The 23,535-nt window shown below is 47.6% G+C and overlaps 1 protein-coding gene across 1 annotated transcript in view; it reads left to right on the forward strand.

Annotated features, from left to right (window-relative positions):
* Positions 1-23,184: 23,184 nt before the first annotated feature.
* The window catches only part of Hck (HCK proto-oncogene, Src family tyrosine kinase), a 34,417-nt gene continuing 34,066 nt past the window's right edge, over positions 23,185-23,535 (forward strand). Inside the window, exon 1 of the mRNA XM_059261659.1 lies at positions 23,185-23,302. Within this exon, the coding sequence (XP_059117642.1) occupies positions 23,186-23,302 (117 nt within the window). The 5' untranslated portion in view covers position 23,185. The remainder of the gene's footprint in view (positions 23,303-23,535) is intronic.

The raw sequence follows: 23,535 nt of genomic DNA on the forward strand, positions 1-23,535 counted from the left end.
CCTCTAGTGAGCCTGCAACCTACAGTTTCGCTTTTCAGACTGTAATCTCACGCAAGGCATCACAAGCCACTTTACAATCCCATCTACAAGGGAGGTTGGAAGGGCTCCTTAGCAATGTAGCTTGAGAGACACAAGCTGTTGACATTTAAGTGCATCTCTCTTGGGAAGCCCCCATCCACACTTGAGTGTGTCTTTTCCTTTCCCTTGCTAATAATGATAGACTCCAGTTCTGCTTCATGTTAACCCATCCCATGCTAGGCCAAGTCAGGAACCTCAGCTGCACCCAGTGGGAGAATTCTATGAAGAAGCTAGGGCTGCTTCTGGCCGCAGCTCGGAGCTGGGGTTTCTGGCCCACACCCTCCACCAGTGATGTAACCTAGCCATAGAAGCCATAACCTAACCTTTCTTGATGTCTTGGTGACACAGTTCAGCTGTCTTCAGAGAGGCAGGGAATGCCAAGGGGGCATCTTGGAGAGTGGACATCACATACCCATTGCTCCCATTCAGCCTTCTGGGCTCAGCTTACATGTTGTTTTCTCTGGGAAGTCCTTTCTTACTTCCCCTGTGGATCCCTGCATGAATTCCCACCTTCTGCAGAGGATTACAATTCTAACCTACCCTTGTTTGTGCCGCTACTACTTACTTACACAAACTTCATCGAGACGAAGCTCCTGAGGCTCGGGCTAGGAGCTGACTCTTCCTCTGATTTCTGCAGCTCCCAGCTAGGTACTCATCACTCGGTGAGGGCTCCACAAAAGTGTGCTGATGGGCCGGGCATGGTGGTGCACGCCTTGATCCCAGCACTCAGGAGGCAGAGGCAGGTGGATCTCTGTGAGTTCGAAGCTAGCCTGGTCTACAGAGCGAGTTCCAGGACAGGATCCAAAGTTACACAGAGAAACCCTGTCTCGAAAAACAAACAAAACAAAACAAAACAAGAAGTGTGCTTATGGAATGAACTGGAGACATTGGTGGCACACTGGGGGTCACTTCTGGAAACAGAAGGACACTAGAGTCTAGTTTAGACACGCCCAGCCAGGATGGCTTCCCCCACCAGGTCTGCTTCAGTCACCAGACGTCAATGGCAGCAAAAGTCTTTCCAGGGTTCCCACAGCCCACGGTCCCAGGGCCCATCTTCCTCCTAGAGACAGCTTCTTGCTCAGCTGCATGCTGCTTTTTGTCATTGAACGAGGCAGGCAGGTCAGCACTGACTTCCAAACGCTGCTCCATCAGCAGTTTCAAGTCTCAACGGTTCAGGCAACTGTAGAAATCAGCCCAGGCTTTGACTCTTTGACTCTCTCAGTGACCTCCTTAGGTCAAGGCCATTTTCATCCCCACTTGACATGAGGAGACTGGAGCTCAGAGAGGCTGATTATTACAGAAGCCAGTGGGCAGGCGGCAACGCTAAGGCCTCTGAGCTTCCCCAATTCTTCCGGTAGTAAGCTGGATTGTCTATGACAGTGGCGGGATGGATGGATGACGAGAAGGTTTGCCACTTCAAAGACTGGATACACACTGCTTTAGTATAAAATCTGTAATTGTATAAATGTTTTAATGTAAATATCAAAGTTAGGTGGGATTTTTTTATTATACTTTGTGTGTGTGTGTGTGTGTGTGTGTGTGTGTGTGCATGAGAGAGAGAGAGAGAGAGCGCGTGCACGTACATAAGGAGACAAGAAGACAACTTAAAAGAATAATTTCTCTCTCTCCACCACAGATCCTGGTGGGGTCAAACTTGAGCTGTCAGGATTGGCAGCAAGCATTTTAACGCCCAGCCCCCCACCATCCCCCAACCCCCCCAGCCATCTCAATAGCCCTAGATGGGATTTTTAAAAAATAATAGATTGAACTAAAATTGTTCTTGTTGTTGTTGTTAATGTTTTGCCTGCATGTATGTCTATGCACCGTGTGCATGCCTACTACCCATGGAGGCCAGAAGAGGGTATGGGACTGGAGTTATAGACAGTTGTGAGCCACCTTGTAAATGCTGAGAATGGAACCCTGGTCTTCTAGAAAAGCAGCCAGTGCTCTTGGTCTCTGAGCTATCTCTCCAGCCTGGGGACTTTATTATATTAAAAAATGACAATATCAAATGGCAAGGATGTGGAGTGACTAAAATTCACATACTGCTGATGGAAACACGAGTCACGGAGACACTTTGCCAACTCAATAGTTTATGGTGCAGTTAGACAAGCACTTGGCTCCAGACCCAACGATTCCAGTCTGAAGTCACTCAGGAGAAATAAAAACAAGGCCTCTCTCAAGGCCTTTAACATGGCACCTATCACAGCTTTATTCATATGGTAAAAGAACTAAAGACAACACAAATTCTCCCGGCAAGTAAATGGATGGACAGCGGCACATCTATGCTGTAGAACACTACTCAGCCATGAAGAAGGACAAACTAGTAGATTATGTGACAATGTGGACAATCTCAAGAAAGCAGTAAGTGAGCACAGAGAAGAGAAACAAAAGAAGCATATCATGGTTATGCTCATGTGAAATTATAGAAAGTACAAAGCTAATCTATAATAACAAATGAGTTCACAGGGACTGGGGAGATAGCTCTGTTGGTAGAATGATGGTCTAGTACAGATAAAGCTCTGGTTCCCATCACCAGCACCCAATGAACCAAAAATATTGATGCACACCTGTAAGGCCAGCATTTGGGAGGTGGAGTCAGAAGGACCAGGAGTTCAAGGCCATGCTCAGCTACATGGTGAGTTTAAGGCTAGCCTAGGCTGCATGAAATCCTGTCTCAAAAAGAAAAAACAAGTCTATTGCCAGTTACCTGGAGTCACCTAAGAGCTGGAAGAACTGAGTGGAAGAGAGCTTAAGGAAACCTTTGGGCCATAAAAATGTGTTTGCTTTTGAGGCAGGATCTCAGGATGTAACCCAAGCTGGTCTCAGACTCACCATGAAGCTGAAGATAACCTTGGATTTCTGCTCCCCTCCCCAAGTGTGGGGATTACAGGTGTGTGTCTCTGTGCCCCATTTATTTGGTACTAGGGATCAAACCCAGGGCCTTGTGCAAGCTAGGAAAGTCCTCTACCAACTAGGCTGCAACCCCAGCCCAAAACACTCTGTATTCTCATTAAGGGAATGGTTCCATAGGCAAGTATTGCTTGCCCAGATTTACCACGCTTAATAGTTATAATTGTACCTTAAATTTATTTATTTATTTATTTATTTTGGTTTTTCAAGACTGAGTTTGTCTGTGTATCCTTGGCTGTCCTAGAACTAGCTCTGTAGACCAGACTGGCCTCGAACTCAGAGATTCGCCTGTTTCTGTCTCCCAAGTGGGATTAAAGGCATGTACCACCACCACTTGGCAAATTTTTTAATTATATTTATTTATGAGTGTGCATGTGGGTGGGCGTTCACGTGACATGACATGTATGTAGTGCTCAAAAGACAACATGTGGGAGTCGGTTCTCTTCTTCTACCAGGATCCAACTCAGGTCATCAGCTTGGTGGCAAGTGCCTTAACCTGCTGACCCACCTTTTTTTTTTTTTTTGGTTTTTCGAGACAGGGTTTCTCCATATAGTTTTGGTTCCTGTCCTGGATCTTGCTCTCTAGACCAGGCTGGCCTGGAACTCACAGAGATCTGCCTGGCTCTGCCTCCTGAGTGCTGGGATTAAAGGCATGTGCCACCACTGCTCGACCTGCTGACCCATCTTGCCAGCCCTAATTATGCCTTTTGTTTATAAAAATTATGTCACAACAGGGTTGGTAAGATTGTTCTATGGATAAAGGCGCTTGCTCTGCAAGCCTGGTCACCTCAGTGCAGTCTCTGGAACCCACATCAAGGTAGAAGGAGAGACAGGGTTCCACAAAGTTGTCTTGTATGCACACACACAGTAAATCATGTGGGCCAGAGAGACGGCTCAGTAGGTTAAAGTCCTTGCCATGCCACACTGACAACCCAGTCCTATAGAAGGAGAGAACAACTCCCAAAGGTTGTCCACACACATGCCACGGCTCTTCTGCACACACACACTCACATGCATATGTGTATGCACACATACACACAGTGAGAACAAAATTTGAAAATATTTTTGAAACAGAGTCTCACTGTGTAGCACTGGCTGTCCTAGAACTTGCTGGGTAGACCAGGCTGATCTGGAACTTACAGAGATCCACCAGCTTCTGCTTCCGAAGCGCTAAGGTTAAAGGTATGCACCACCACACCCAGCCTAATAAAAATGTTTTCAATTATGCCACAATAAACATGATAGGAACTTTAGAGACATGAATGAGGATTTTTATGGCAAAAACTTCTGAGAAATGGTTTAAAAGGGGAACATGTTGGCTCTCTGTGGTTCTTTGCCATCAAACGGCACCTTGTCAACAGTGATGTAACTGATGCCGGTCATATCTAATATCCCCTGGACCTGCTCCAGGACCTACCTTTCTCTTCCTGGAGGCCCTGAGAGCAAGGTTGTGGCAGGCCAAAGGACTGGAGGCCTAATGCCCTCAGGGCATTCCCTCACCTAACATCCCACAAGAGTGTTCAAATGCCCAGGCCCTTGTCAAAGCAGATAACGTGTGTGTGTGTGTGTGTGTGTGTGTGTGTGTGTGTGTGTGTGTGTGTACAATACACTGCCTCTAGTCTTAGCAGGACAGAATCTGAGTTGCAGGTGCCAGGAGTTAGCTCTGTGATGCTTCCTGGCTTCCTTCCCACCTCTGCCTCTTTCACTCCATCCATAACCCGTACTGTTTACTTCTGCACAGACCATTTCCACTTCTGTGTTGAAGTCAGTTAAACCCGCTCAAAACTCAGTCTATTTTTATAAATAGGGCATGCGTGCATACATTAAAGTACATAACAAACACATACATACAGGGTGAGTGTCTTTCTCAGTAGTGGTTGCGTCTTGAGGGGAGGGGCAGAGGACAGTTGGCCAGGCTGTGAGGCAGCTCTGGCTGTCAGGACTGGGGGAAGAGTGCTAATGGGCCTGGTGGGTGGAACTCAGGGGTGCTGCTAACACTGGGTCGTGCTCAGAAGAGTTCATACCCAATACACAGTACTGCTGAATGCTTGCATACACGCATACATAAAGGAATGAGTAAGGGACGCTGGTGGTCTGGCCTGGCTGGAGTACCACAGAGTGTGGATCCTGTCTTTTTGAATGGATGTTCTCTGCCCCTGTCTCCTGCCGGGTAGAATGCCATGCAAACAGGGCCTCAGTGGTCTGCCAGTCAGGCTTTCTTCCTCTTCAACTTGGGAGGTCCTCTGAGCAATCCCCAAGTTCTGCCCAGAACAAGGCAGAGAACTCCCGCGTGTGGGCGCCAAACTTTGCATGAGTTTGAATAAGCACTGGGAGGGTAGAGGGAAAAACCGTTGCGTGTGGGAGGGACTGAAGGAATGTGGAGACCCACCAGACTCTCGAAGGGCGTGGTTAGACGTAAAGGAGGCTACATTCCTACTGTGGCTTGTTGAGAATCTTAAAAGTGAAGGACAGGAACATTTGACAGTTCAAGTGCAGGACTTGCGATTTGGGACCTATGGGATTAGAATCCCAGAGACAGCTAGTGGTGTGGCACATTGTCTGGAGCGAGGCCCTGGATTCCATCCTGTACCACACACACACACTCAAGATTAAAATCCTTTCGGAAGGTTGGATTACAAATCTAGAGAACAAGGATTGGGACCCTTCACTTGGGTGGATTAGAATCCTTGGGGGCAGAACAGAAAGTGAGATTAAAAGTACTTTGCGGGGGAAGGAGGCAGAAGGTTTAGCTTGTAAAGGCTCCTTCTGCCAAACCTGGCTACCCGAACTCAATCCCATCACACCACGCTGAAGCACTAACGTACTTATACACGTACACGTAATCAATCAATGAATGTAAAACAATAAAATCCTTTAGGGGCCGCATGAGTCTTTGGGTATTGGGTCTCTTGGATGGGGAGTCTGAATCGAGGGGGTTTAGAATCCTTTGCACCGATTCAGACCGTGAGGCGGGGTTTAAGTGCATTAGTTGGGGGACTGGGAATCTTTGGAGAATAGGTCAGACTTTGGGGTCTGATTCACTCCTTCAGGGACTGGTTAGGATCCTTGAGGACAGAGTTAGCAAGGAAATGTTGAAATTCTTTGGAGGTGGATTAAGAGCTGGGGACCAGAGGGCGGGAGTAGGGTTAGGCTCTGAGGGGGCGGAGTCTGGTCATTTGGGGGCGGGGTTTGCATCGCCCAGGGCGCGGCTAAGGCTCCCAGATGGCCAGTGAGCGCCACAGGGTCTCAGCTTCCAGCCTGTGCTCACCCTGGTGGCTCTCAGACGGGTGGGAGGGAAGCAGAGTCGTTGGGACAAGCGGCTTCAAGCTCCTCGGAGCGCCGTCGCAGCCTCCGCAGTCCTCAAGTCTTCGTCTTTTGCTCCGGGCTTGCGATTCCAGGGCCGCCAGGGACCGCGGAGCTGGGGGGTCGTTCGAGCTGCGAGGATCCGGGCTGCCCGCGAGGCGAGGGGCGGGCGCCCAGGTGAGTGAGGGTGTGGGATGGGACTCCGAGAACCCGAGGACCTTGAGCGCCAGGAAGCTGGGGTCCCGGGCGAGCTGCCGGGGCGGCGAGGAGAGAAGGGACAGTCCCAGGAGCAACCGATTGGTGGTGAGATGCGCCGTCTACCGCTGGTAGGGTTGCCCAGGTAGCCAGGTGAGACGAATTGCCGTGGCCCAAGGCGACCATGGGATAACCCTAGATAGAGGAAGCTCAGGCAGGGGAGTGACAATGCTGAGCTGACGCTTCTCTGACCGACCAGGTTCCCCTTCTGTACACACACACACACACACACACACACACACACACACACACACACACCAAGAAGAAGAAGAAGAAGCAGGAGGGGCGGGAAATGCCCGTTCAGTTCCCAGTGGGGGTGGGGGTGTGGTAGGTCACGCAGGGTAGTCAGAGGGCAGGGCTAAATGAGCAGCTGGGGCAAGACATGCCCATGCCCACCACACCCAGGCCCGGCTGCAGCTGTAAGTCTGAGTCCCCTCTTCCCCTGCTCTCCTGGCTTCCCCTGCCCTCCTGGCTGACCTCTAACAGGTCTACATCAAACTCCAGAATCTCTTACACAAGGACCATAATCTACCGCAATCTCCTGCTTGTGAGACCCTGGGCAGGTCACTGGCTGCTCTCTGGATTCCAGCTTCCTCCTCTGTAAAATGGGCTATTTTAAGTCTCCCGTGGAAGCTGAGTGGTCCACGGAGAGAAGCAGGTCTGCATGATATTGGGCGGGTGTTTGGCTTTTCTGTGCCTCTGTTTCCATAGCTGCAGGATCGGAATGGTAATAAAATAGGTTGAATGTCCCCTGTTCAAACTGTTTAGGATTAGAGGTATTTAGGATTTCAGATTATGGCAGAATTCTGGCTATTAAGTGCACAGGGAGGCATCTGGGGGATGGAACTTAAGTCTATAAAGGAAATTTGTGTATGTTATACATACTTCAGTGTGTGTGTGTGTGTGTGTGTGTGTGTGTACAATCTAGTGTGTGGTTGGGTGTTCATTCACACATGGAGGTCAGAGGACAACCTCTGTATTGTTCTTTGAGCAAAATCCATGTTGGTTTTGGAGACAGGGTCTCTCATCGGCTTGGGGCTTGCTGGGTAAGTGGGGCTGGCTGGCTAGTGAGTCCCAAGGGTCCACCTGTTTCCACCTCCCTAACACTGGGATTAGCAGAACTCCCAGTTTGCTTTTTTCCATGGATTCTCGGGGTATAACCCCGTTCCCCCTGTTTGCAGGACACTGACTTTACCAGCTGAGCTATCTCCGCAGCCCATGATTTTTACATATCATATATTCATCGCCCAGAAGTAACTAATGTCGCATTTCTAATAGCATCTACATTTTTATGTCAACTCATAGCCTCAGATCAGGTATAGACTTTCCCCTTGGATCATCCTGTCAGTGCTCAAAGTATCTTAGATTTTAGAGCGTTTCAAATTCAGGGTTGGGGATGCCCCCTCGCTTTTGAAGACGAAACTAAGAACTGAAGGCAAGGGGCTGGGAGGTGGCTTTGCAGTCCAGAGCACACACTGCTCTTCCAGAGGACTCTAGCTGGGCTCTCACCAACCACAACGGCACAACAAACGCCTCCCAGCTGCCTGTAACTCCAGCTCCATGGAATCCCATGCCTTCTTTTGGCCTTGTGGGCATTAGCACACATGTGCTGTGACACATACACACGCTAAATCTGAGAGAGAGAGAGAGAGAGAGAGAGAGAGAGAGAGAGAGAGAGAGAGAGAGAGAGAGAACTGGAGGAAAAGCCCCTTGGAGCACTGATTATCAAGTGTACTTTCCACTGTTCCCATCCAGCCCTGAGAGTCTCACACCAGCATCACCAGGAAAGTGAGTTAAAATGCACATCGCTAAGGCAACCCCCAGAGGAAGGTCTGGGGCACGGTACTGAGGATTGGCAATCTCAGGGCTGCTGATGCCGCCCAGGAATCCCACTTTGAGAATGCTGGCCAAGCCTAGCACTGACCCAGAGAGGCCTCACAAGATAGCGCTTACTATCTAATGGCCTTCCCACTGCTCTCCTTTTCTGGAGGAGGAAGGGTGCTGTTTAAAGAAGGACACCCCGTGTCCCAGGAACATGCCACCCAGAATTAACTAATGGCGGTGCATGGGCATGTTTTCCTTAGAATTTTAAAAGAATAAAATGGGGCTGGAGAGAGAGCTCAGAGGTTAAGAGCACTGACTGATCTTCCAGAGGTCCTGAGTTCAATTCCCAGCAACCACATGGTGGCTCACAACCATCTGTAATGAGATCTGGCACCCTCCTCTGCATACATAATAAATAAAAAAAAATCTTTAAAAAAAAAAAAAAAAGAAGAAGAAGAAAATGGCTAAGTGTAATGGGTAAAATCCAAGTCTCCTGCCTGGAATCCCTTTCAGTCTTCTTTCTCCCTCTATAGGAAACCCCAATGTTGAAAACTAGTCCTTCCTGTCTGTGCTGTGATAAACAATACACAAACGTGTCCTCTGTGCTATAAAGATTACAGCAGAGCTGGGTGTAGCGGTGCACAGCTGCAGTCCCAGAACTTGGGAGAAGAGACAGGAGGAGCAGGAATTCAAGGTTGTCTTCGGTTATATAGCAAGAGTTTGGGGCCAGCCTGGGCTATGAGACTTTGTCTGTAACAAAACAAAGCAATCTATAGCCGTTCACCTTGATCGACAAGAGATGCATTCCAAGATCCCAGCAGATGGCTGAACGGCAGGCAATACTGAGCTCCGCGTATATCTTTTGCAGATATATGAAAGCTTTTCTTTGGCAACTCTGAATTGACAGCATCACTGCTCCTGTGCCTGGGGCTATGATTTAAACAATGAGCGTTGATTGGACACAAGCATAGTAACTACCGAGTGGGCAGTGCATATAGCATGGATCCGTTGGATAACAGGATGCTTCCATCTTGGGGAGGACAGGGGTAGACTGTGAGATTTCATCACTCTATTCAGAAGGACATGCAGCTAAAAACTTAGGGTTGCTTAGTTCTGGAATTTCCCATGCAGTAGGTTGTGGTTCACTCTGGGCCCGAAACTGTGCAAAGCTAACCCTCTGATTGGGAATGTAGAGGAACTACTCTACATGAGTACTGATCTAACTGTGGGGTTCTTCTGCAACTTGTCTTCTCCCTACTGATCATCCAACTGGGATCTATCAAGGATGAGGACTTGAGGCCTGATTTATTCCCTGCTAGCTGTAGTGGAGTCATGCTAGCCAGCGATGGCGGGACATTTTTTTCCCACTCACCCATTGTCAGACATTCAGGTTGCTGCCAGTGTTACTACAACAAATAGTATTGCTGGGACCATCCTGTGTGTGTGACCTTGGGCATGTGTGCAGGTGTTTCTTGGGGGAAACACTGCTGGATGGCTCTCCGGGTGGTAGTGTCACCTGTCCCTTTTTATGAGAAGAGTATGGGGGCTTGGAAGGTCACTTGTGGAGTCTGAGGACCTCTCAGCTCAGCATGGCTAGTTTACCAGGCCACATGCACTCTGCTGTGACAAGCTTCAGTGGCCGTTTTCACTCTGCCTGGTGCACAGTAGATTTGCAAGAGCTAGCAGCGTGAATTTTGTTACTGCGAATTTCTTCTACACACCTTTTATTTAACACAACCTTTCCTGTGCGTGATGCTGTGTGTGCAGTTTTTGTCTTGCTTAAGAGTTTTAGCATTACACTGTTAACATTTTCCCATTCACTAAGATCTTGAATTTTGAAATGACTGTATAATATTCCAATATTTGGGGTGAATCGCTTTTAATCTGTCTAGACTAACACAAGGTTTTGCAATTTTAATGTGTGTAAGTGTTTGTGGGCATGTCTGTGTGTGCCTGGTGCCCTCAGAGGCCAGAAGAGGGCATAGAATCACCTAGAGCTGAAGCTGCAGGTGGTTGTTAGCTGCCGTGCAGGTTCATAAAACTGAACTTGGGTCCTCCACAAGAGTAACAAATGTTCTTAACTGCTGAGCCATCTCTCCAGCCCATAATTTTTCAACACTTTTAATTGAGACATGAGCTGCCTTTCCAGTGGCTGGTTTTATTGTGGTTTGAGGGTATAGTCTAGCATGGAGGAGCAGGCATCACAGCAAGATTGGCTCTAGCTTCAGTGGTAGGAGCCACTGCCACCTCGTCCTCTTCATAGAAGAGCCTAGAGAGGGTAAGTAATGTTCTCAGAGTTACACAGCAAGTCAGTAACACAATCTCCCTCAGCCTCCATTTTTCAAAGCAAGCTTCGGTCCCCACCCTGTTGCTATAGGCCGGCGAGTGGAGTGAGTCCATTCCACTATAGGTGCAGATGATGATGGAGAGGAAGCCATTGTTCGGATTTAAAATGTGTCCTTGCTCTTGGCCTGTGGCTGTGGTCACACATCCTGAGTGTCAGCATAGCGCTGCATGCCCAGTTCCTTCTGTGATGCACTGACTGAGCTCCCAACACCACCCTGAAGTGCTTGGGCCCAGGAGAAATGGAGAGATGAACCATAGATAGATAGATGGCAGATAAGCCTGAGTTTGAGGGTCTGCTTGAGGGCCTGTCTTATACAACCTGCCGCTCACCATGCTAGTCCCTTCTCTGTGGCTCAGTCTACTCAGCTGGAAAATGGGCACAAGAAGGATACCATGCTCACAACACACACAACACACACACACACGCACACGCACACGCACACGCACACGCACTCACGCACAAACTCACACTCACAATTTCAGGGTATGCAGGCCTTAATGTGTGTTTTCTCAGAAGCAGACCCTAGGCAAAGTTTCAACTGCAGTTTACTTGGGAGTTGATTCCAGAACCCTTGATAGAGGAGTAGGAAGAGGGGGCAACCCCGCAGTTCCCACCGTGGCCCCCAGAGCCCCATCCCACAGGCTATCTGGATGCAGCACAAGGCTAGTTCAGAGGTGAAAGAATTGGGACGTTGGCCTCCTGCCTGCCTGTCAGTCCTTGGTTGAAGGCTGCTCCTGTGGGTGTGACGGTTTGATGACATATCAGCTTGTGAAGCTCAGACAGAGCAGGCACCTGTAGCCACAGAGAAATCTCCATGGCACAGAGGTGCTGGGGCCAGCAGTTGGAAGTCCAGCCAGAATGTTCCAGAATGGTTCGGTGCCGAGGGTCAAGAACAGGGCTTGCACAGCACCTGCTTCCACATCCAATGCACAACTGTCAAGAAGGCCCAGACCAGATGTTAGCAGAGGTTACCCAGGTCAGGGAGGGGAGGAGCATGGAGGGAGTGAAAGGAGTGACCTGGAGGGGCCTCAGATTCACTTGTGATATTTAGACTTTTAACAAGCGTGTGCTACTGTCTCATTAGAGGATAACAGAGAAGTTTCACTACATTTGTTTATCTGTGTGTGTCTATATACACATATGTGGGTTGTGTGGTTGGAACTAGAGGACAACTTGTGAGAATCAGTTCTCTCCTTCCAACATGTGGGTCCCAGGGGTCAAACTCAAGTCCTCAGACTTGGCAGGAGGTGCCTTTACCTTCTGAACCATCTCCCCAGCCCCAAGAGCTGATGTCCATTCCATAGGATGAAAGTACATTATATACATGTATAAAATGTCACCATGAAACCGATTGTTTTGTGCAATTAATATATCCAAATAAAGCATTCTGAATCTATACCCTTTTTGGGACTGGAGAGATGGCTCAGTGATTAGGAGCATTTACTGATCTTCCAGAGGACCGGAGTTCAGTTCCCAACACCCTCATCAGGCTGAAGCTCTAGGGGATCCATCATCTCTGGCCTGCACAGGTATATGTCCTCACGTGCACACACCTACATGTAGATAATACATAATTAAAAGTAATAAAAATTGATCCTTAAAATAATAGCACACCCTCCAAAATATAAAGGAAACCAGAGCCTAGAGCTCTATCAACTGGAAGATGTAAAAATGTGTTCTTATGACTTTTCCCCACCTTTTTTTATATGCATGCTTGTGTGTGTGTGTGTGTGTGTGTGTGTGTGTGTGTGTGTGTGTGTGTAGGCTGGAGGTTAATGTCGACAATTTTCATTGAGGCAGGGTCTTTCAGTCAACCCCAGAGGTTGCCAATACAACTCGTCTCCCTACACAGTTTGCTCCACAGACTCGCTGTTCCCACTTCTGAGGCTGGAATTACAGACAGGCTGCCACGCCTACCCTGCCTTTATAAAGGTTCTGGTGATCAAAGGCCAATCCTTCTTCCTTGCATAGCAAGCGCTTTAACCACTGAGCCCCACCCCCAGCTCTTTCCTTCCTTCCTTCCTTCCTTCCTTCCTCCCTCCCTCCCTCCCTTCCTCCTAAGGAGGGCCTTGAACTTTTGACTCTTCTGCCTTCACCTCCTGACTGCTGAGATCCTAGGTGCACGCAGCAACCCTCAGCTTCTGTGGTGCTGGGGGTGGAACCCAGGGCTCTGTGTATGCTAGCTGAACACTCTACCAGCCCAGCTACATCCCCAGATCCTGTTCTTGTGGCTTTGAGGATCGCACCTATGAGACACGGTTGGATGTCTGACTTGGGAACAGCATGGCAGACGAAAGTGAAAAGTTGCCTGTCACCAAGCTGGCCATCACGTCCTGTGTAAAAGGGACAATCAGCTCCATCCAGCCAAGGAGCATCTGGTTTTGCTAAGGAAAAATGAGCAAACTGGAAAGTTCTCACCACCCAGACACCTTTTTAACTGTTGCTAAGAAACCTGGGTACTGAGGAAGCTTGTGTCCGCTGGTGCCACAGAAATTGCCTGGGTTCACTGTGCTCCCCCCCCCCCCCCCCGCATTCTCCTCCTTATTCCCTTGAGGCAGGGTTCCTCACAGAACCTGAAGCTAAGCTGGTGGCCAGCATGCCCCAGAGATCCTCCTAGCTCTTGTCTCCCAAAACACTGGGGTTACAGATACGTGCCTGCTGCCACACCCGAGTGCTAGGGATTCGAACCCAGGTCCTTATGCTTGCATAACAGGTGCTTCTGCCCACTGAGCCATCTCTTCAGCCCTCTGGGCTACATTTTAAAGAACTCTTGTATTTTTAAGAGAAAGATTGGAGATTCCTATCCAAGTGATTTCAGGTCTCATCCTGTACTTCTCCAACTACTGGCCTCAAGACAGATAAAATGAGATGAAAAACATCCCAGGGAAGTTCACAGATGCTGCAGATCTCTGGGGCTGACCAACAGCCTAAGGGTGAAGTCCTAAGAATTTGATTGGCAGTTGAGCCAGCCACTGGGGCTCAAGCATCTCCTACCAACTTTCTAGCTGGGCCACACTTGGAAGCAGAAGTCAATCTTCCTCTAGGTGGTGGGGTCCATGGCTTTCAGGGGACCCAGGGCCCACTGTGCATCCTCTCTGGAGATTTTACTTCACCTGAGAATGAAGGGCTGGACCTCCAAGACTCTTCCTGTATGCACGAAACTCATAGCTTGGCCAGAGGAAGCTAAGTCTCCAAAAGGAGGTATGTGAGAAGTGAGGCGTGACCCCCCAAATGTCCACCAGAGACAAGTCATATAGCGTAAAGGTGGTTCTCTCAGAATGTGGCCAGGATGCCTGAGGGGACACTGTACCCCAAAATCTGCTTTAGAAAGGAACTTCTGGTTAGAAAGATGCCCCAGCCCCCTGGCTGAGCTGTTCCAAGAACAGAAAGTTCCTCTAAGCAGACAGTTGTAAGCCACGGGCCCCACAGTAGTCGCTGGCTCCCTGAGCTTCCTTTTTGGGTTCCTTGCTCCCCCACACCTTGTCCAGTAGCCTTTGTTGCTGACCCCAGGGGGAACGGCAGGAAAGAGAACTCATTCTCCCTGCCCCTGCTCCTTGACACAGGAATTTCTTCTTTGAGCCTTCATTTTCTGATCTGAAGAATGGGTTTCTAATTCTGGTCTATGGGTTACAGTTATGTATATGGTAAGGCCTGTAGAGAGAAGAACACAATGTGCTCAATCCTCAAACCTGCATGGTGGGCCCCTCAAAGGCCAGGCACTTATTAAGTAGCTACGGCTTCAGTGCCTCCAGCTGGACAAGATCCATATTCCCCATCCTCACCGTCTGTGAGCTTAACTTCTAGTAGCTTAACTTCTCTATTACCAAAGCCTGCTATCAGAGAAGTTAATCAGCCATTTGCTCTTGGGTGTAAATTGCAACCCCTCCTAAGAATCTCCTATGTTCTGGGCAGAACTCTATGTATGATATTAAGGAGCAAAAATATAATTCAAATTGGCCCAAGCAGTAGAGGAGGTTATTGGAAAGCCCACAAGACCCCAACTTCAGGCCAGGTTGCACTTGAGTTGGGGGTCTGGATGTCTCTATTTCTTGGCTTTTTTCTGGCTACTGAAAACATCTTTCCCAGACAGAGGTCCAGACTGATGCTCCTTGGTCAGAGCTGAGTCACACCCAACTTGGCTTCTGTGGCTACAGCTCTGATTGGTCCAACTTGGTCACAGACCTGTGCCTCCACAAAATGCAGAAGACTGGAGTCAAGGCTACCTCAGTCTATGAACTGAGCCTGAGGGAGGGGTCCACAGAGGAAAATTGGGGAGCTGCTGCTAACAGGGGCAAACAGACCCTACGTTGGAAGAAACTACAGCTGTCTCCCTCAGAAAAATGTCTTGTTTCACTTTGGAGAAATGGAGGCTTGCCTTAGGCCACCCAGTGAGCTTTTGGCAAAGGTGGGGCTAGAGAATAAATGCTTTCAGAATCCCATGCCCAACCCAAGGATGCTCAAGCAGTCCCAGCCTTCTCCTTGGCTTGGAGTCTGAGAGGACCTGCAGCCAGCATTATAGCACTGGGAAATGGCCAGCCAGGATAACTGGCTTTTTTCTTTCTCTCCCATGGAACCCCTACAGAACTGAGGCATCTTAAGAGAAGAGAGGGCCTGAGGATTGTCCTAGACACAGTCAACAGTTCTGAGTCAGTGTGGGACTGGAGGCTACTTCCGCTCTCAGTGCCTGATTAGGAACCACATTAGACAAGAAATGTTCATGTGGAGGTTTTGAAAAGTTTGTCACAGCTTTGTCTCAGGAGACCTCAAGTCCAGCCTGAGAAGCAAGTGCCTCCTAATTACAGAAAATAAAATGAGGGGCTGGAGAGGTGGCTCAGCAGTTAAGAGCACTGGCTGTTCTTCCAGAGGACCGGGGTTCAATTCCCAGCACCCACAAGGCAGCTCATAACTCTCTGTAACCCCAGTGCCAAGTGATTTGACACCCTCACATAGACAAATATGCAGGCAAAACACCAGTGCACATAAAATAAAAAATAAATAAATCATTACAAAATAAGAACATTTTTAAAAAATGAAAATGAAAATCAGAGAGGGAAGGTGACAAGGTGACTTGTCCAATCTCACAGTCAGTCTGCGGCAAAACCTTGAGACCCCAATTCCCAGGTTCAGTCTTCACTCTGCTACATTTGGGAATCTCAGATTTCAGTGTTTCCTCAAACTGTTCCATAAGATAGAAAGGAAAGAGAACTAATCTCACAGTACAAAACTAGCTTTACCCTGATGCAAAGTGAGACACACACAGCCACGTTCTTCACAAACATGGCTGCAAAAAATCTCAATAAAACTCTTGCAAATCAAATTCAACACACCTAACAAACCGTACACTACATCCAGGTTGGTTTCACTCCAGGGATGCAAGCATGGCTCAACAGTCACAAGTCAGTAAATGTGAAATAATTCTATCCATGTGTGATTAACACAAAGCTCATCTCACACCAGCATCTCAGTAGATTCGGAAAATGCCTTTAATGAAGTTCAACATCTCTTTGTGATAAAAACCCTGAAGGAACTAGGGGTAGAAGGAACAGTCTTCAACAGAACAAAGGCTTTAAACCACAGATTAACAACCAACATGACATTAAGTAAGGGAAAAACTGAAAGCATTTCCTCCCAAATCAGGAACAAAATAAGGGTGCCTCTTCTGTCCACTCTTATTCAGTGTGGTGCTTGTAGTCCTAGCCAGAGTAATAAGACAAGAAAAAGGAATGCAAATAGAAAGGGAAGAACTCAAATCATCCCTATTTGCTGATGACATGATCCTATACTCTTGGGTTGGTTTGTTTGTTTTGATTTGGTTTGCTTTGTACATTTTTTTTCTTTTTTTCTTTTTTCTTTTATGTGCATTAGTCTTTTTCCTTGCATGTATGTCTGTGTGAGGGTGTCAGGAACTGGAGTTACAGACAGGTATGAGCTGCCATGTGGGTGCTGGGAATTGAACTGCTCTCCTCTGGGAGAGCAGTCAGTGCTCTTAACCACTGAGCCATCTCTCCAGCCCCCACTTTGTGCATTTTATGAAACAGGGTCTCTGTGTAGTGCCAGGCTGTCCTTGAACTCTCTGTGTAGCTCAGACTAGCCTCAAATTCATGGTGATCCTCCCAGCTCAGTCTCTCAAGTGTTGGGTTTACAGACATCAGCTGCCATGCCTGGTTTATGGTCTTAAAAGCCTCTGAATATTCCAGCAGAAAACTCTTAGCACTTCTAGCTAAACTGCTCTAGCATGATAAAAGGTCAACATTAAAAATCAGTAGCTTTCCTATATCTGAATAATGAACTTGTAGAAAACTAAATCAGGAAAAAGAATCTTATTCACAACAGCTTTTTAAAAATAGCCAGGAATAAATCTAACCAAAGAGGTAAAAGGCCTCCATAGTGAAAAACTTCAAGACACCAAAGAAAGAAAATGAAGAAGACACTGGAAGATGGAGAGACTTCCCATGCTCGGGGTTAGCACACTCATGAAAATGGCTGTGTTGCTGAAAGCAGTGTATGGGTTTCAACATAATCCTCCGTCAAAATCCCAATGCTGTTCTTCACAATGGCGCTTCTTTCTCCCCTTCCCATCAATGACCCCTTTCTAGTTTCCTGGATCCTACAGGCACTTCAAGTTAAACATACAAGTTTAAAGATTCAGGGCTAGGACCCACATGTGAGTGAGAAAATTTGATATCTGTTTTTCTGGGTCTAGGTGACAATTTATAGCCATGGGGACAATAATGGTATAAATGGTAGAGGAGTAACCAAGAACTTTATGATTGGATTTAAAGCCTGTTCTGCAAAAGGAAACGCATGCCTAGTCTTTTGTGAACCTGGCCAAGAACCCACAGTTGGGGGAGCTCATAGGCTCCAGGGGTGAACATACTACTATTATTTTGCTAATGGACACAGTACCAAACTACTTATAGATTAGTGCCACCCTCAGGTCTCATAGAGAAGTTTCTTTGTTCAAGGCATGATGGTTAATGCTGAAATTCACAGTTGATAAACTGAGTATGCACATGTAAAAGAATGGAACTAGATCTATATGTGTCACTCTGTACAAAAATCAACTCGAAATGGACCCTCATGCAAGACATGAAACTGCCAGGAAAAGCATAGGCAAAGCACTTCAAGGCAGAGGCACAGGAAGGACTTTCTGTAAAGGACTCCAAGTGTGAAATCGCTCTGCTCTATGAAACTGAAAAAGACATTTTCCAGCTATAAGTCAGAAAAGTGGTTAGTAATTATAATATTAAAAACTGCAAAAGCTAAATGTCAAGAACCCAAATCTATAAGTGGGATATGAACCGAATAGGTATTTCTCAAAGAAAGAAATACAAGTGGCCAATAGTATTTGAAAAAAAAAAAATCTTCAACATCTTTAGCCAACAGGGAAATGCAAATTAAAACTCTCACCCAATCTGTCATCAGGAAAACAAATGAGGCAGAGGTAGGAGGATTGTCACGAGTCCTAGGCTAGCCTGGGATACATAATGAGAGCCTGTCTTAACAAACGAAAACAAAAAGATGATGACAGATGCTGGTGAGGATGTGAAGAAAGAACCTTTGTCACTGCTGATGGGAGTGTAAGCTAGTGCAGCCACTCTGGAAATCAATATGAGGGTTCCTCAAAAACACTCAAAATAGAGCTACTGTCTGACCCAGCTGCACCACTTCTGGGTATATACCCAAAGGGTTGTCAGTCAACACAGTCGCACATCCTTGTTTATTGCTGCACTAGTCACAGTAACCAGGAAATGCAACCACTGGAGGTCTATCAGCAACTGAATAGATAAAGAAAATGAAATAGGTATACAGAATAGAGTATTATTCTGCTATAAAGAATAATAAAATTATGCAGGTTTTAGGAAAGAGGATGAAACTGAAGGTGTTAAGTGAAATAAGCCGAACTTGGGAAGGCAAATACCATGTATTCTCTCAAATACAGAATCTAGATATAAATTTGCATATACATGTATGGTGTGTGTGGGGGGATGGAGAAGCCTAAAGGGAGGGAGGTGTGGGGAAGAGAGATGATATATGTGACATAGAAGCAAGCTGTAGTAAATACGTGTAACACAGAATCTCTCACCATAACCATTTTAAATGTGTAGTTCAGTGGCATTTAAATGCATTCATAATGTACCCACCGTTGCCATCATCTACCTTCACAACCCCCATCATCTTCTAAAGCCAAAGATGCTTCCATTCAACAAAACTCCCCACATCCCGCTTCAGGCCATAACCAATCTACCACGGTCTCCACCAGTGGCTTCTCCATGAGATGCCATTCTGTGTGCTCAGATTTCACTGCTCAGCTTGATCCATGGAGCAAAAGCCATATCCCGACACCTCACTGTAAAGAACGAGGTGCTCTGAGCAGGAGATCAGTCACTAGAAGATGGCTCAGCAGGAAGATGCTCACCAGCAAGCCTGACACCCTGAGTTTGGATCCACAGAACTCCTTAAAGCTGGACACAGCGGCACATGTGTCTAATCCTCGTGTGCCCTTATGGGAGAATGGGAGGTGGAGGCAGGAGAATGAGTCACCTGAAGCTCTCAGGCCAGCTAGCCTGGCAGATGCAGCAGTGAACAAGAGGCTATGAACATCCCTTTTGTAAGGGATGAGTTTATTCTGGAGCTGAGTGACCGTAGTCAGGAATGCAGATTAGGTCACCCCAAATTCCATGTTCCAACATGAAGCAGTCTCATGAAGTTTTTTATAGTAACGAGACAAAGAGAATTATGAATTGAGACACTTTTTAAATACCTCGGTGGAAGCATTGAGTTAGGTGGTTACGGCAAAGCAGGAGAATCTCCGCTGTAGGCTTCAGATGCTGTCGGCTTGCTTTCTTAACCCTTCAATTGGTGGAAAAATTGAAGGGTTTTGTTAAGTCAATACATTGCAGAAGGTTTTTAATCTGTTAGCCACAGGGTGTTAAAGGTGGTCAAGGAATGGCTATTTAGGAGACTCAAGGTGGTCAAGGAATGGCTATTTAGGAGACTCAAGTTAGCCTGTAATTAGGCTCAGCTGTTACTAGGCTCTGGCCCTGCTGGGCTGCAGCCTCTGAACATCACTGGGGATCTAATCAGTTAATCCGCCTCTGTAGACACCGCTTCTTTCCAGGAATACTCCTTCACAAGGCCCTGTCTCCAAACACAGTGGAGGGGAGTGCCAGTTGCCAAGGCTGTGCTCTGAAGCCCCTACACACACATGCTGTGGTGCATGCACACATGCTCCAAGGTGATGGGAATTCCATTTCAAAAGTTCCTGCTGTGTGTGGTGGCTGTAGCTCCTGGCCAAAGGGACTGCAGACACCCCTTGCCTCTAAGCCACTAGTTTGTTTCATATCTGGTAGGGGGTGGGGCTTGAACCCAAGGCTCCTCTATGCCTAGCAAGTGCTATGCCACTGAGTCACACCTCCCACAACACACCCCCATGTCATGGCACATTTGCTCATAAATAGTAATATTAGGGCTGAGGTTTCTGTGGGGTTCACTGTGCCCAGTACTTTCACTTCTGTCAGCTCCCTTAGACACCCCCACCCCGTGGGACAGAGCCTACCATCCAGACTGGGGGCATAGCTCAGTGGTTGGGCTCTTGCTCAACATTTATGCTGTCCTGGGTTCCATCCGCAGCACCAGGAAAGGAAAGGAGAAAGAAAGAAAGAAAGAAAGAAAGAAAGAAAGAAAGAAAGAAAGACAGAAAGAGAGAGAGAGAGAGAGAGAGAGAGAGAAAGAAAGAAAGAAAGAAAGAAAGAAAGAAAGAAAGAAAGAAAGAAAGAAAGAAAGAAAAGGAAAAAAAGAGGACCCCACCATCCTTCCTGAGAGGGGCCTGGGGTGGGATCTTCATGAATATGTAAATCATCCTTGTAAATGATGCTTACTATGCACTCTGTGGTTGAGGCATCCGTGTTGCATTGGTGCGCACAGCTGCATCTGTCTACTGCCCATGCACAGGGGATGGAGCTGCCCTGCCTCACACAGCAAGTTCCTCTGACTGATCAAAACATGCCAGTGTACTGTGATCTTATGCAATGTAAAACACACACACAAGATGCCGCTTAATTTCCCAGGGCTTTTTCTCACAAATCAAGAGATGTTGGTTTCAGGTTTAAATTATAAAGCAGTTGATTCATTGTGATGAAATTTCAAATTAATGATCTAGCATTCCAGTAATCTGAATGTGTTCTCTCCCAGGATAGACAAATACTGGTAAATAGAAGAAATCATACTGGGTTGGGGTTTTTTTGTTTTTGTTGTTGTTGTTGTTTTTGTTTTTGTTGTTGTTGTTTTGTTTTGTTTTGTTTTTTTGCTCTTGCTTGAGACTTGAATTGTTTGTTTTGAGACAGGATCTCATGTAGCCCAGGCTGACTTTAGCAACTCAAGTGTAACTGAATTTTCCCATCTGAGTACTATCCAGGCCCAACCCTTCTTAGCTTCTGTGATCCGACGAGATGCAGTGTGTTTGGGTGGCGTGGCCATGATGGAGCCGAGTTCTCTCCCACTGGCCCAGAGCCGTGCAGTACGGGGAAGCTGGCACTTCCTCCTATAGTGACTGGCAGCTTGCTTTCTCGGCAAACACGTGAGGGAAGAAACTCTTCGGCCACTCTGCGATGAAGTTTTTGAGTATACAGTGCTGGGATCCATCCCTGGGTCCCCATCCCAGGGCCTCACACATGCTAAGTCAGCCCTCTGCCACCAAGCGATGCCCTTAGCTCCCTACAGTTAAGGTTTGACTCCAGTTACTAGGTCAGCATCAAGGTACACAGCTACAGCTCTTGCACTAGGGGGCTGAGGCAGGAAGAATGTGAGTTTGAGGCTAGCCTGGGCTACATAGCAGGACAGTCTCAAAACAAACAGGTGAATGTGTTTCCTCTTAATACAGCCGCAAAGCTGGAGAGGTCTGCCTCTAAGAGGTAGGGTTCTATCCCCGCTAACGTCCCTCAGAGCTGCCATTACCCATGGCCAGACATCACAGCATTCTCCTCACAGGGTCCATGCCCTGCTTCCATAATCCTCCACACTTCTCCTGGTAACCAGTGATTCATCTCGAAGTACAGCTGATGCCCTGGAGATACAGCTCAATGGGGTAGCAGCCAGTCTGGAAAATAAAAGTAAAGTAAAAAAAAAAAAAAAAACCCACAAATTGAACCCCAAAGTCTCCACGGTTCCCACCCTCCTTGGAGTAAAATCTAATTCCTCCCTGGCCTGTGAGATATGGTGGCCTTGTCACATACCTTTCCTGGAGAGCTCCACCCCTCCAAGCACATCCCAACCTCAGGACCTTTGCACTTGCTGGTTCTGCGACCTGCCATACTCTACCTTTAGAGAGCCAGTTGTGTTACTCAGAAACCTGGGCTAATGTCACCTAAGAGAGGCCTTCCCCAGCTGTCCTGTCTCCAGAGCCATGCCCAGCTGTCCCCTACAGCATCCTCTGTACCACTGCCCTAACACTTGTCGCTAAATTCGTCATGTCAATTACCTCTTCACTAGTTTGTTGTCTGTGTCTCCTTTTCATCTCCAATTGAGCTCCAGAGGACGCGAACTGGCCTGTCTTATTCATGGTTTTAGAAAAATAACATAAATGTTGGCAAGGAATGGGGCTCAGTTGGAAGAGTGCTTACCCAGCATGCACAGAGTCCTGGGTTCCACATAAATTGTGTGTGATGTTGCATGCTTGTAATTGGCAGCACTTGGGAGGTGGAGGCAGGAGGATCAGAAGATCAAGGTCATCCTCAGCTACATGACTGAGTTGGAGGCTAGCCTGGGATATAGGAGAATCTGTCTTTAAAAAAAAAAGTGTAAACTTGAATGAACAAATGAATGAATTAATGACCAGATAAACCCCCTAGAAAGAGGAGAAAAGGAAGGAAGGAGGGATGAGAAAGAGGATGGATGGAGGTATAAGCCAATCATAACACAAGGAGTATGATGCTCAGTTATTTTTCTGGATTATTTGAGCCATGTTATACATCTTCATTGTTGGGACTTAACACACAGTGACGATATAGTTTTATCTCATGTCAGGCTCTTCGGGAGCTGGGATGCCATCCAGAGGCAGCTGAGTGTTTCCCATTGCCACAGGTTTCCCCATCCTTCCAGCGCTCTGCAGGAGGGGTAGACAGTTTGCTGGGGCTGGGGGTGGGGATGACAGATGAAGTGCAGTGGTGTGCAGGGGTCAGGGATCAGCTCGGTTTCCTAACCCCAGGCCAGCACTACCCACCACCCACATTGCCCCACACTGCTCCACAGCTCTGCCATGCTGTTTCCATTAGTCTTGTGATTTTCCTTAGTGGACTCCCCATTCTGCTGGTCCTTAGAGCCCAGGACTAGAACACCATGTGAGCTCTGACCAAGCAGCATGGCGGACGGGCCAGAGAGAAGCTGAGGACCCAAGCAGTTTCACTCGGGGCTGGCAAGCAGGGTGGGGATGTGAAGACTCCTGTCTTCCCTTCTTTTGGCTACAGGATGGGATGCATGAAGTCCAAGTTCCTTCGAGATGGAAGCAAGGTCTCGAAAACAGAACCAAGTACCAATCAGAAGGGTCCTGTGTATGTGCCAGATCCCACGCCCTCCAACAAGCCGGTGAGTAGGGCACCCAGGGAGCTATCCAGCACTTGCCATAGGGCCTTCAAACCCTTTCCTGCCCTGGCCCTGTGAAGTGAACTTGGGTGAGATGGAACCCGTGAGCCATTTCCAGGATGCTTCCCTAGGCATGGAAGCTGCTTCTTATGTGGCAACCAGGGCCTGGCCCAGGTCTCCGCCTCTCAACCAAGTCAGGTGTGGACCTTGAACCTGGACCCTGTCCACAGCAGTAC

This window comes from Peromyscus eremicus, chromosome 4 (assembly GCF_949786415.1).
Source record: "Peromyscus eremicus chromosome 4, PerEre_H2_v1, whole genome shotgun sequence".
NCBI lineage: Eukaryota > Metazoa > Chordata > Mammalia > Rodentia > Cricetidae > Peromyscus > Peromyscus eremicus.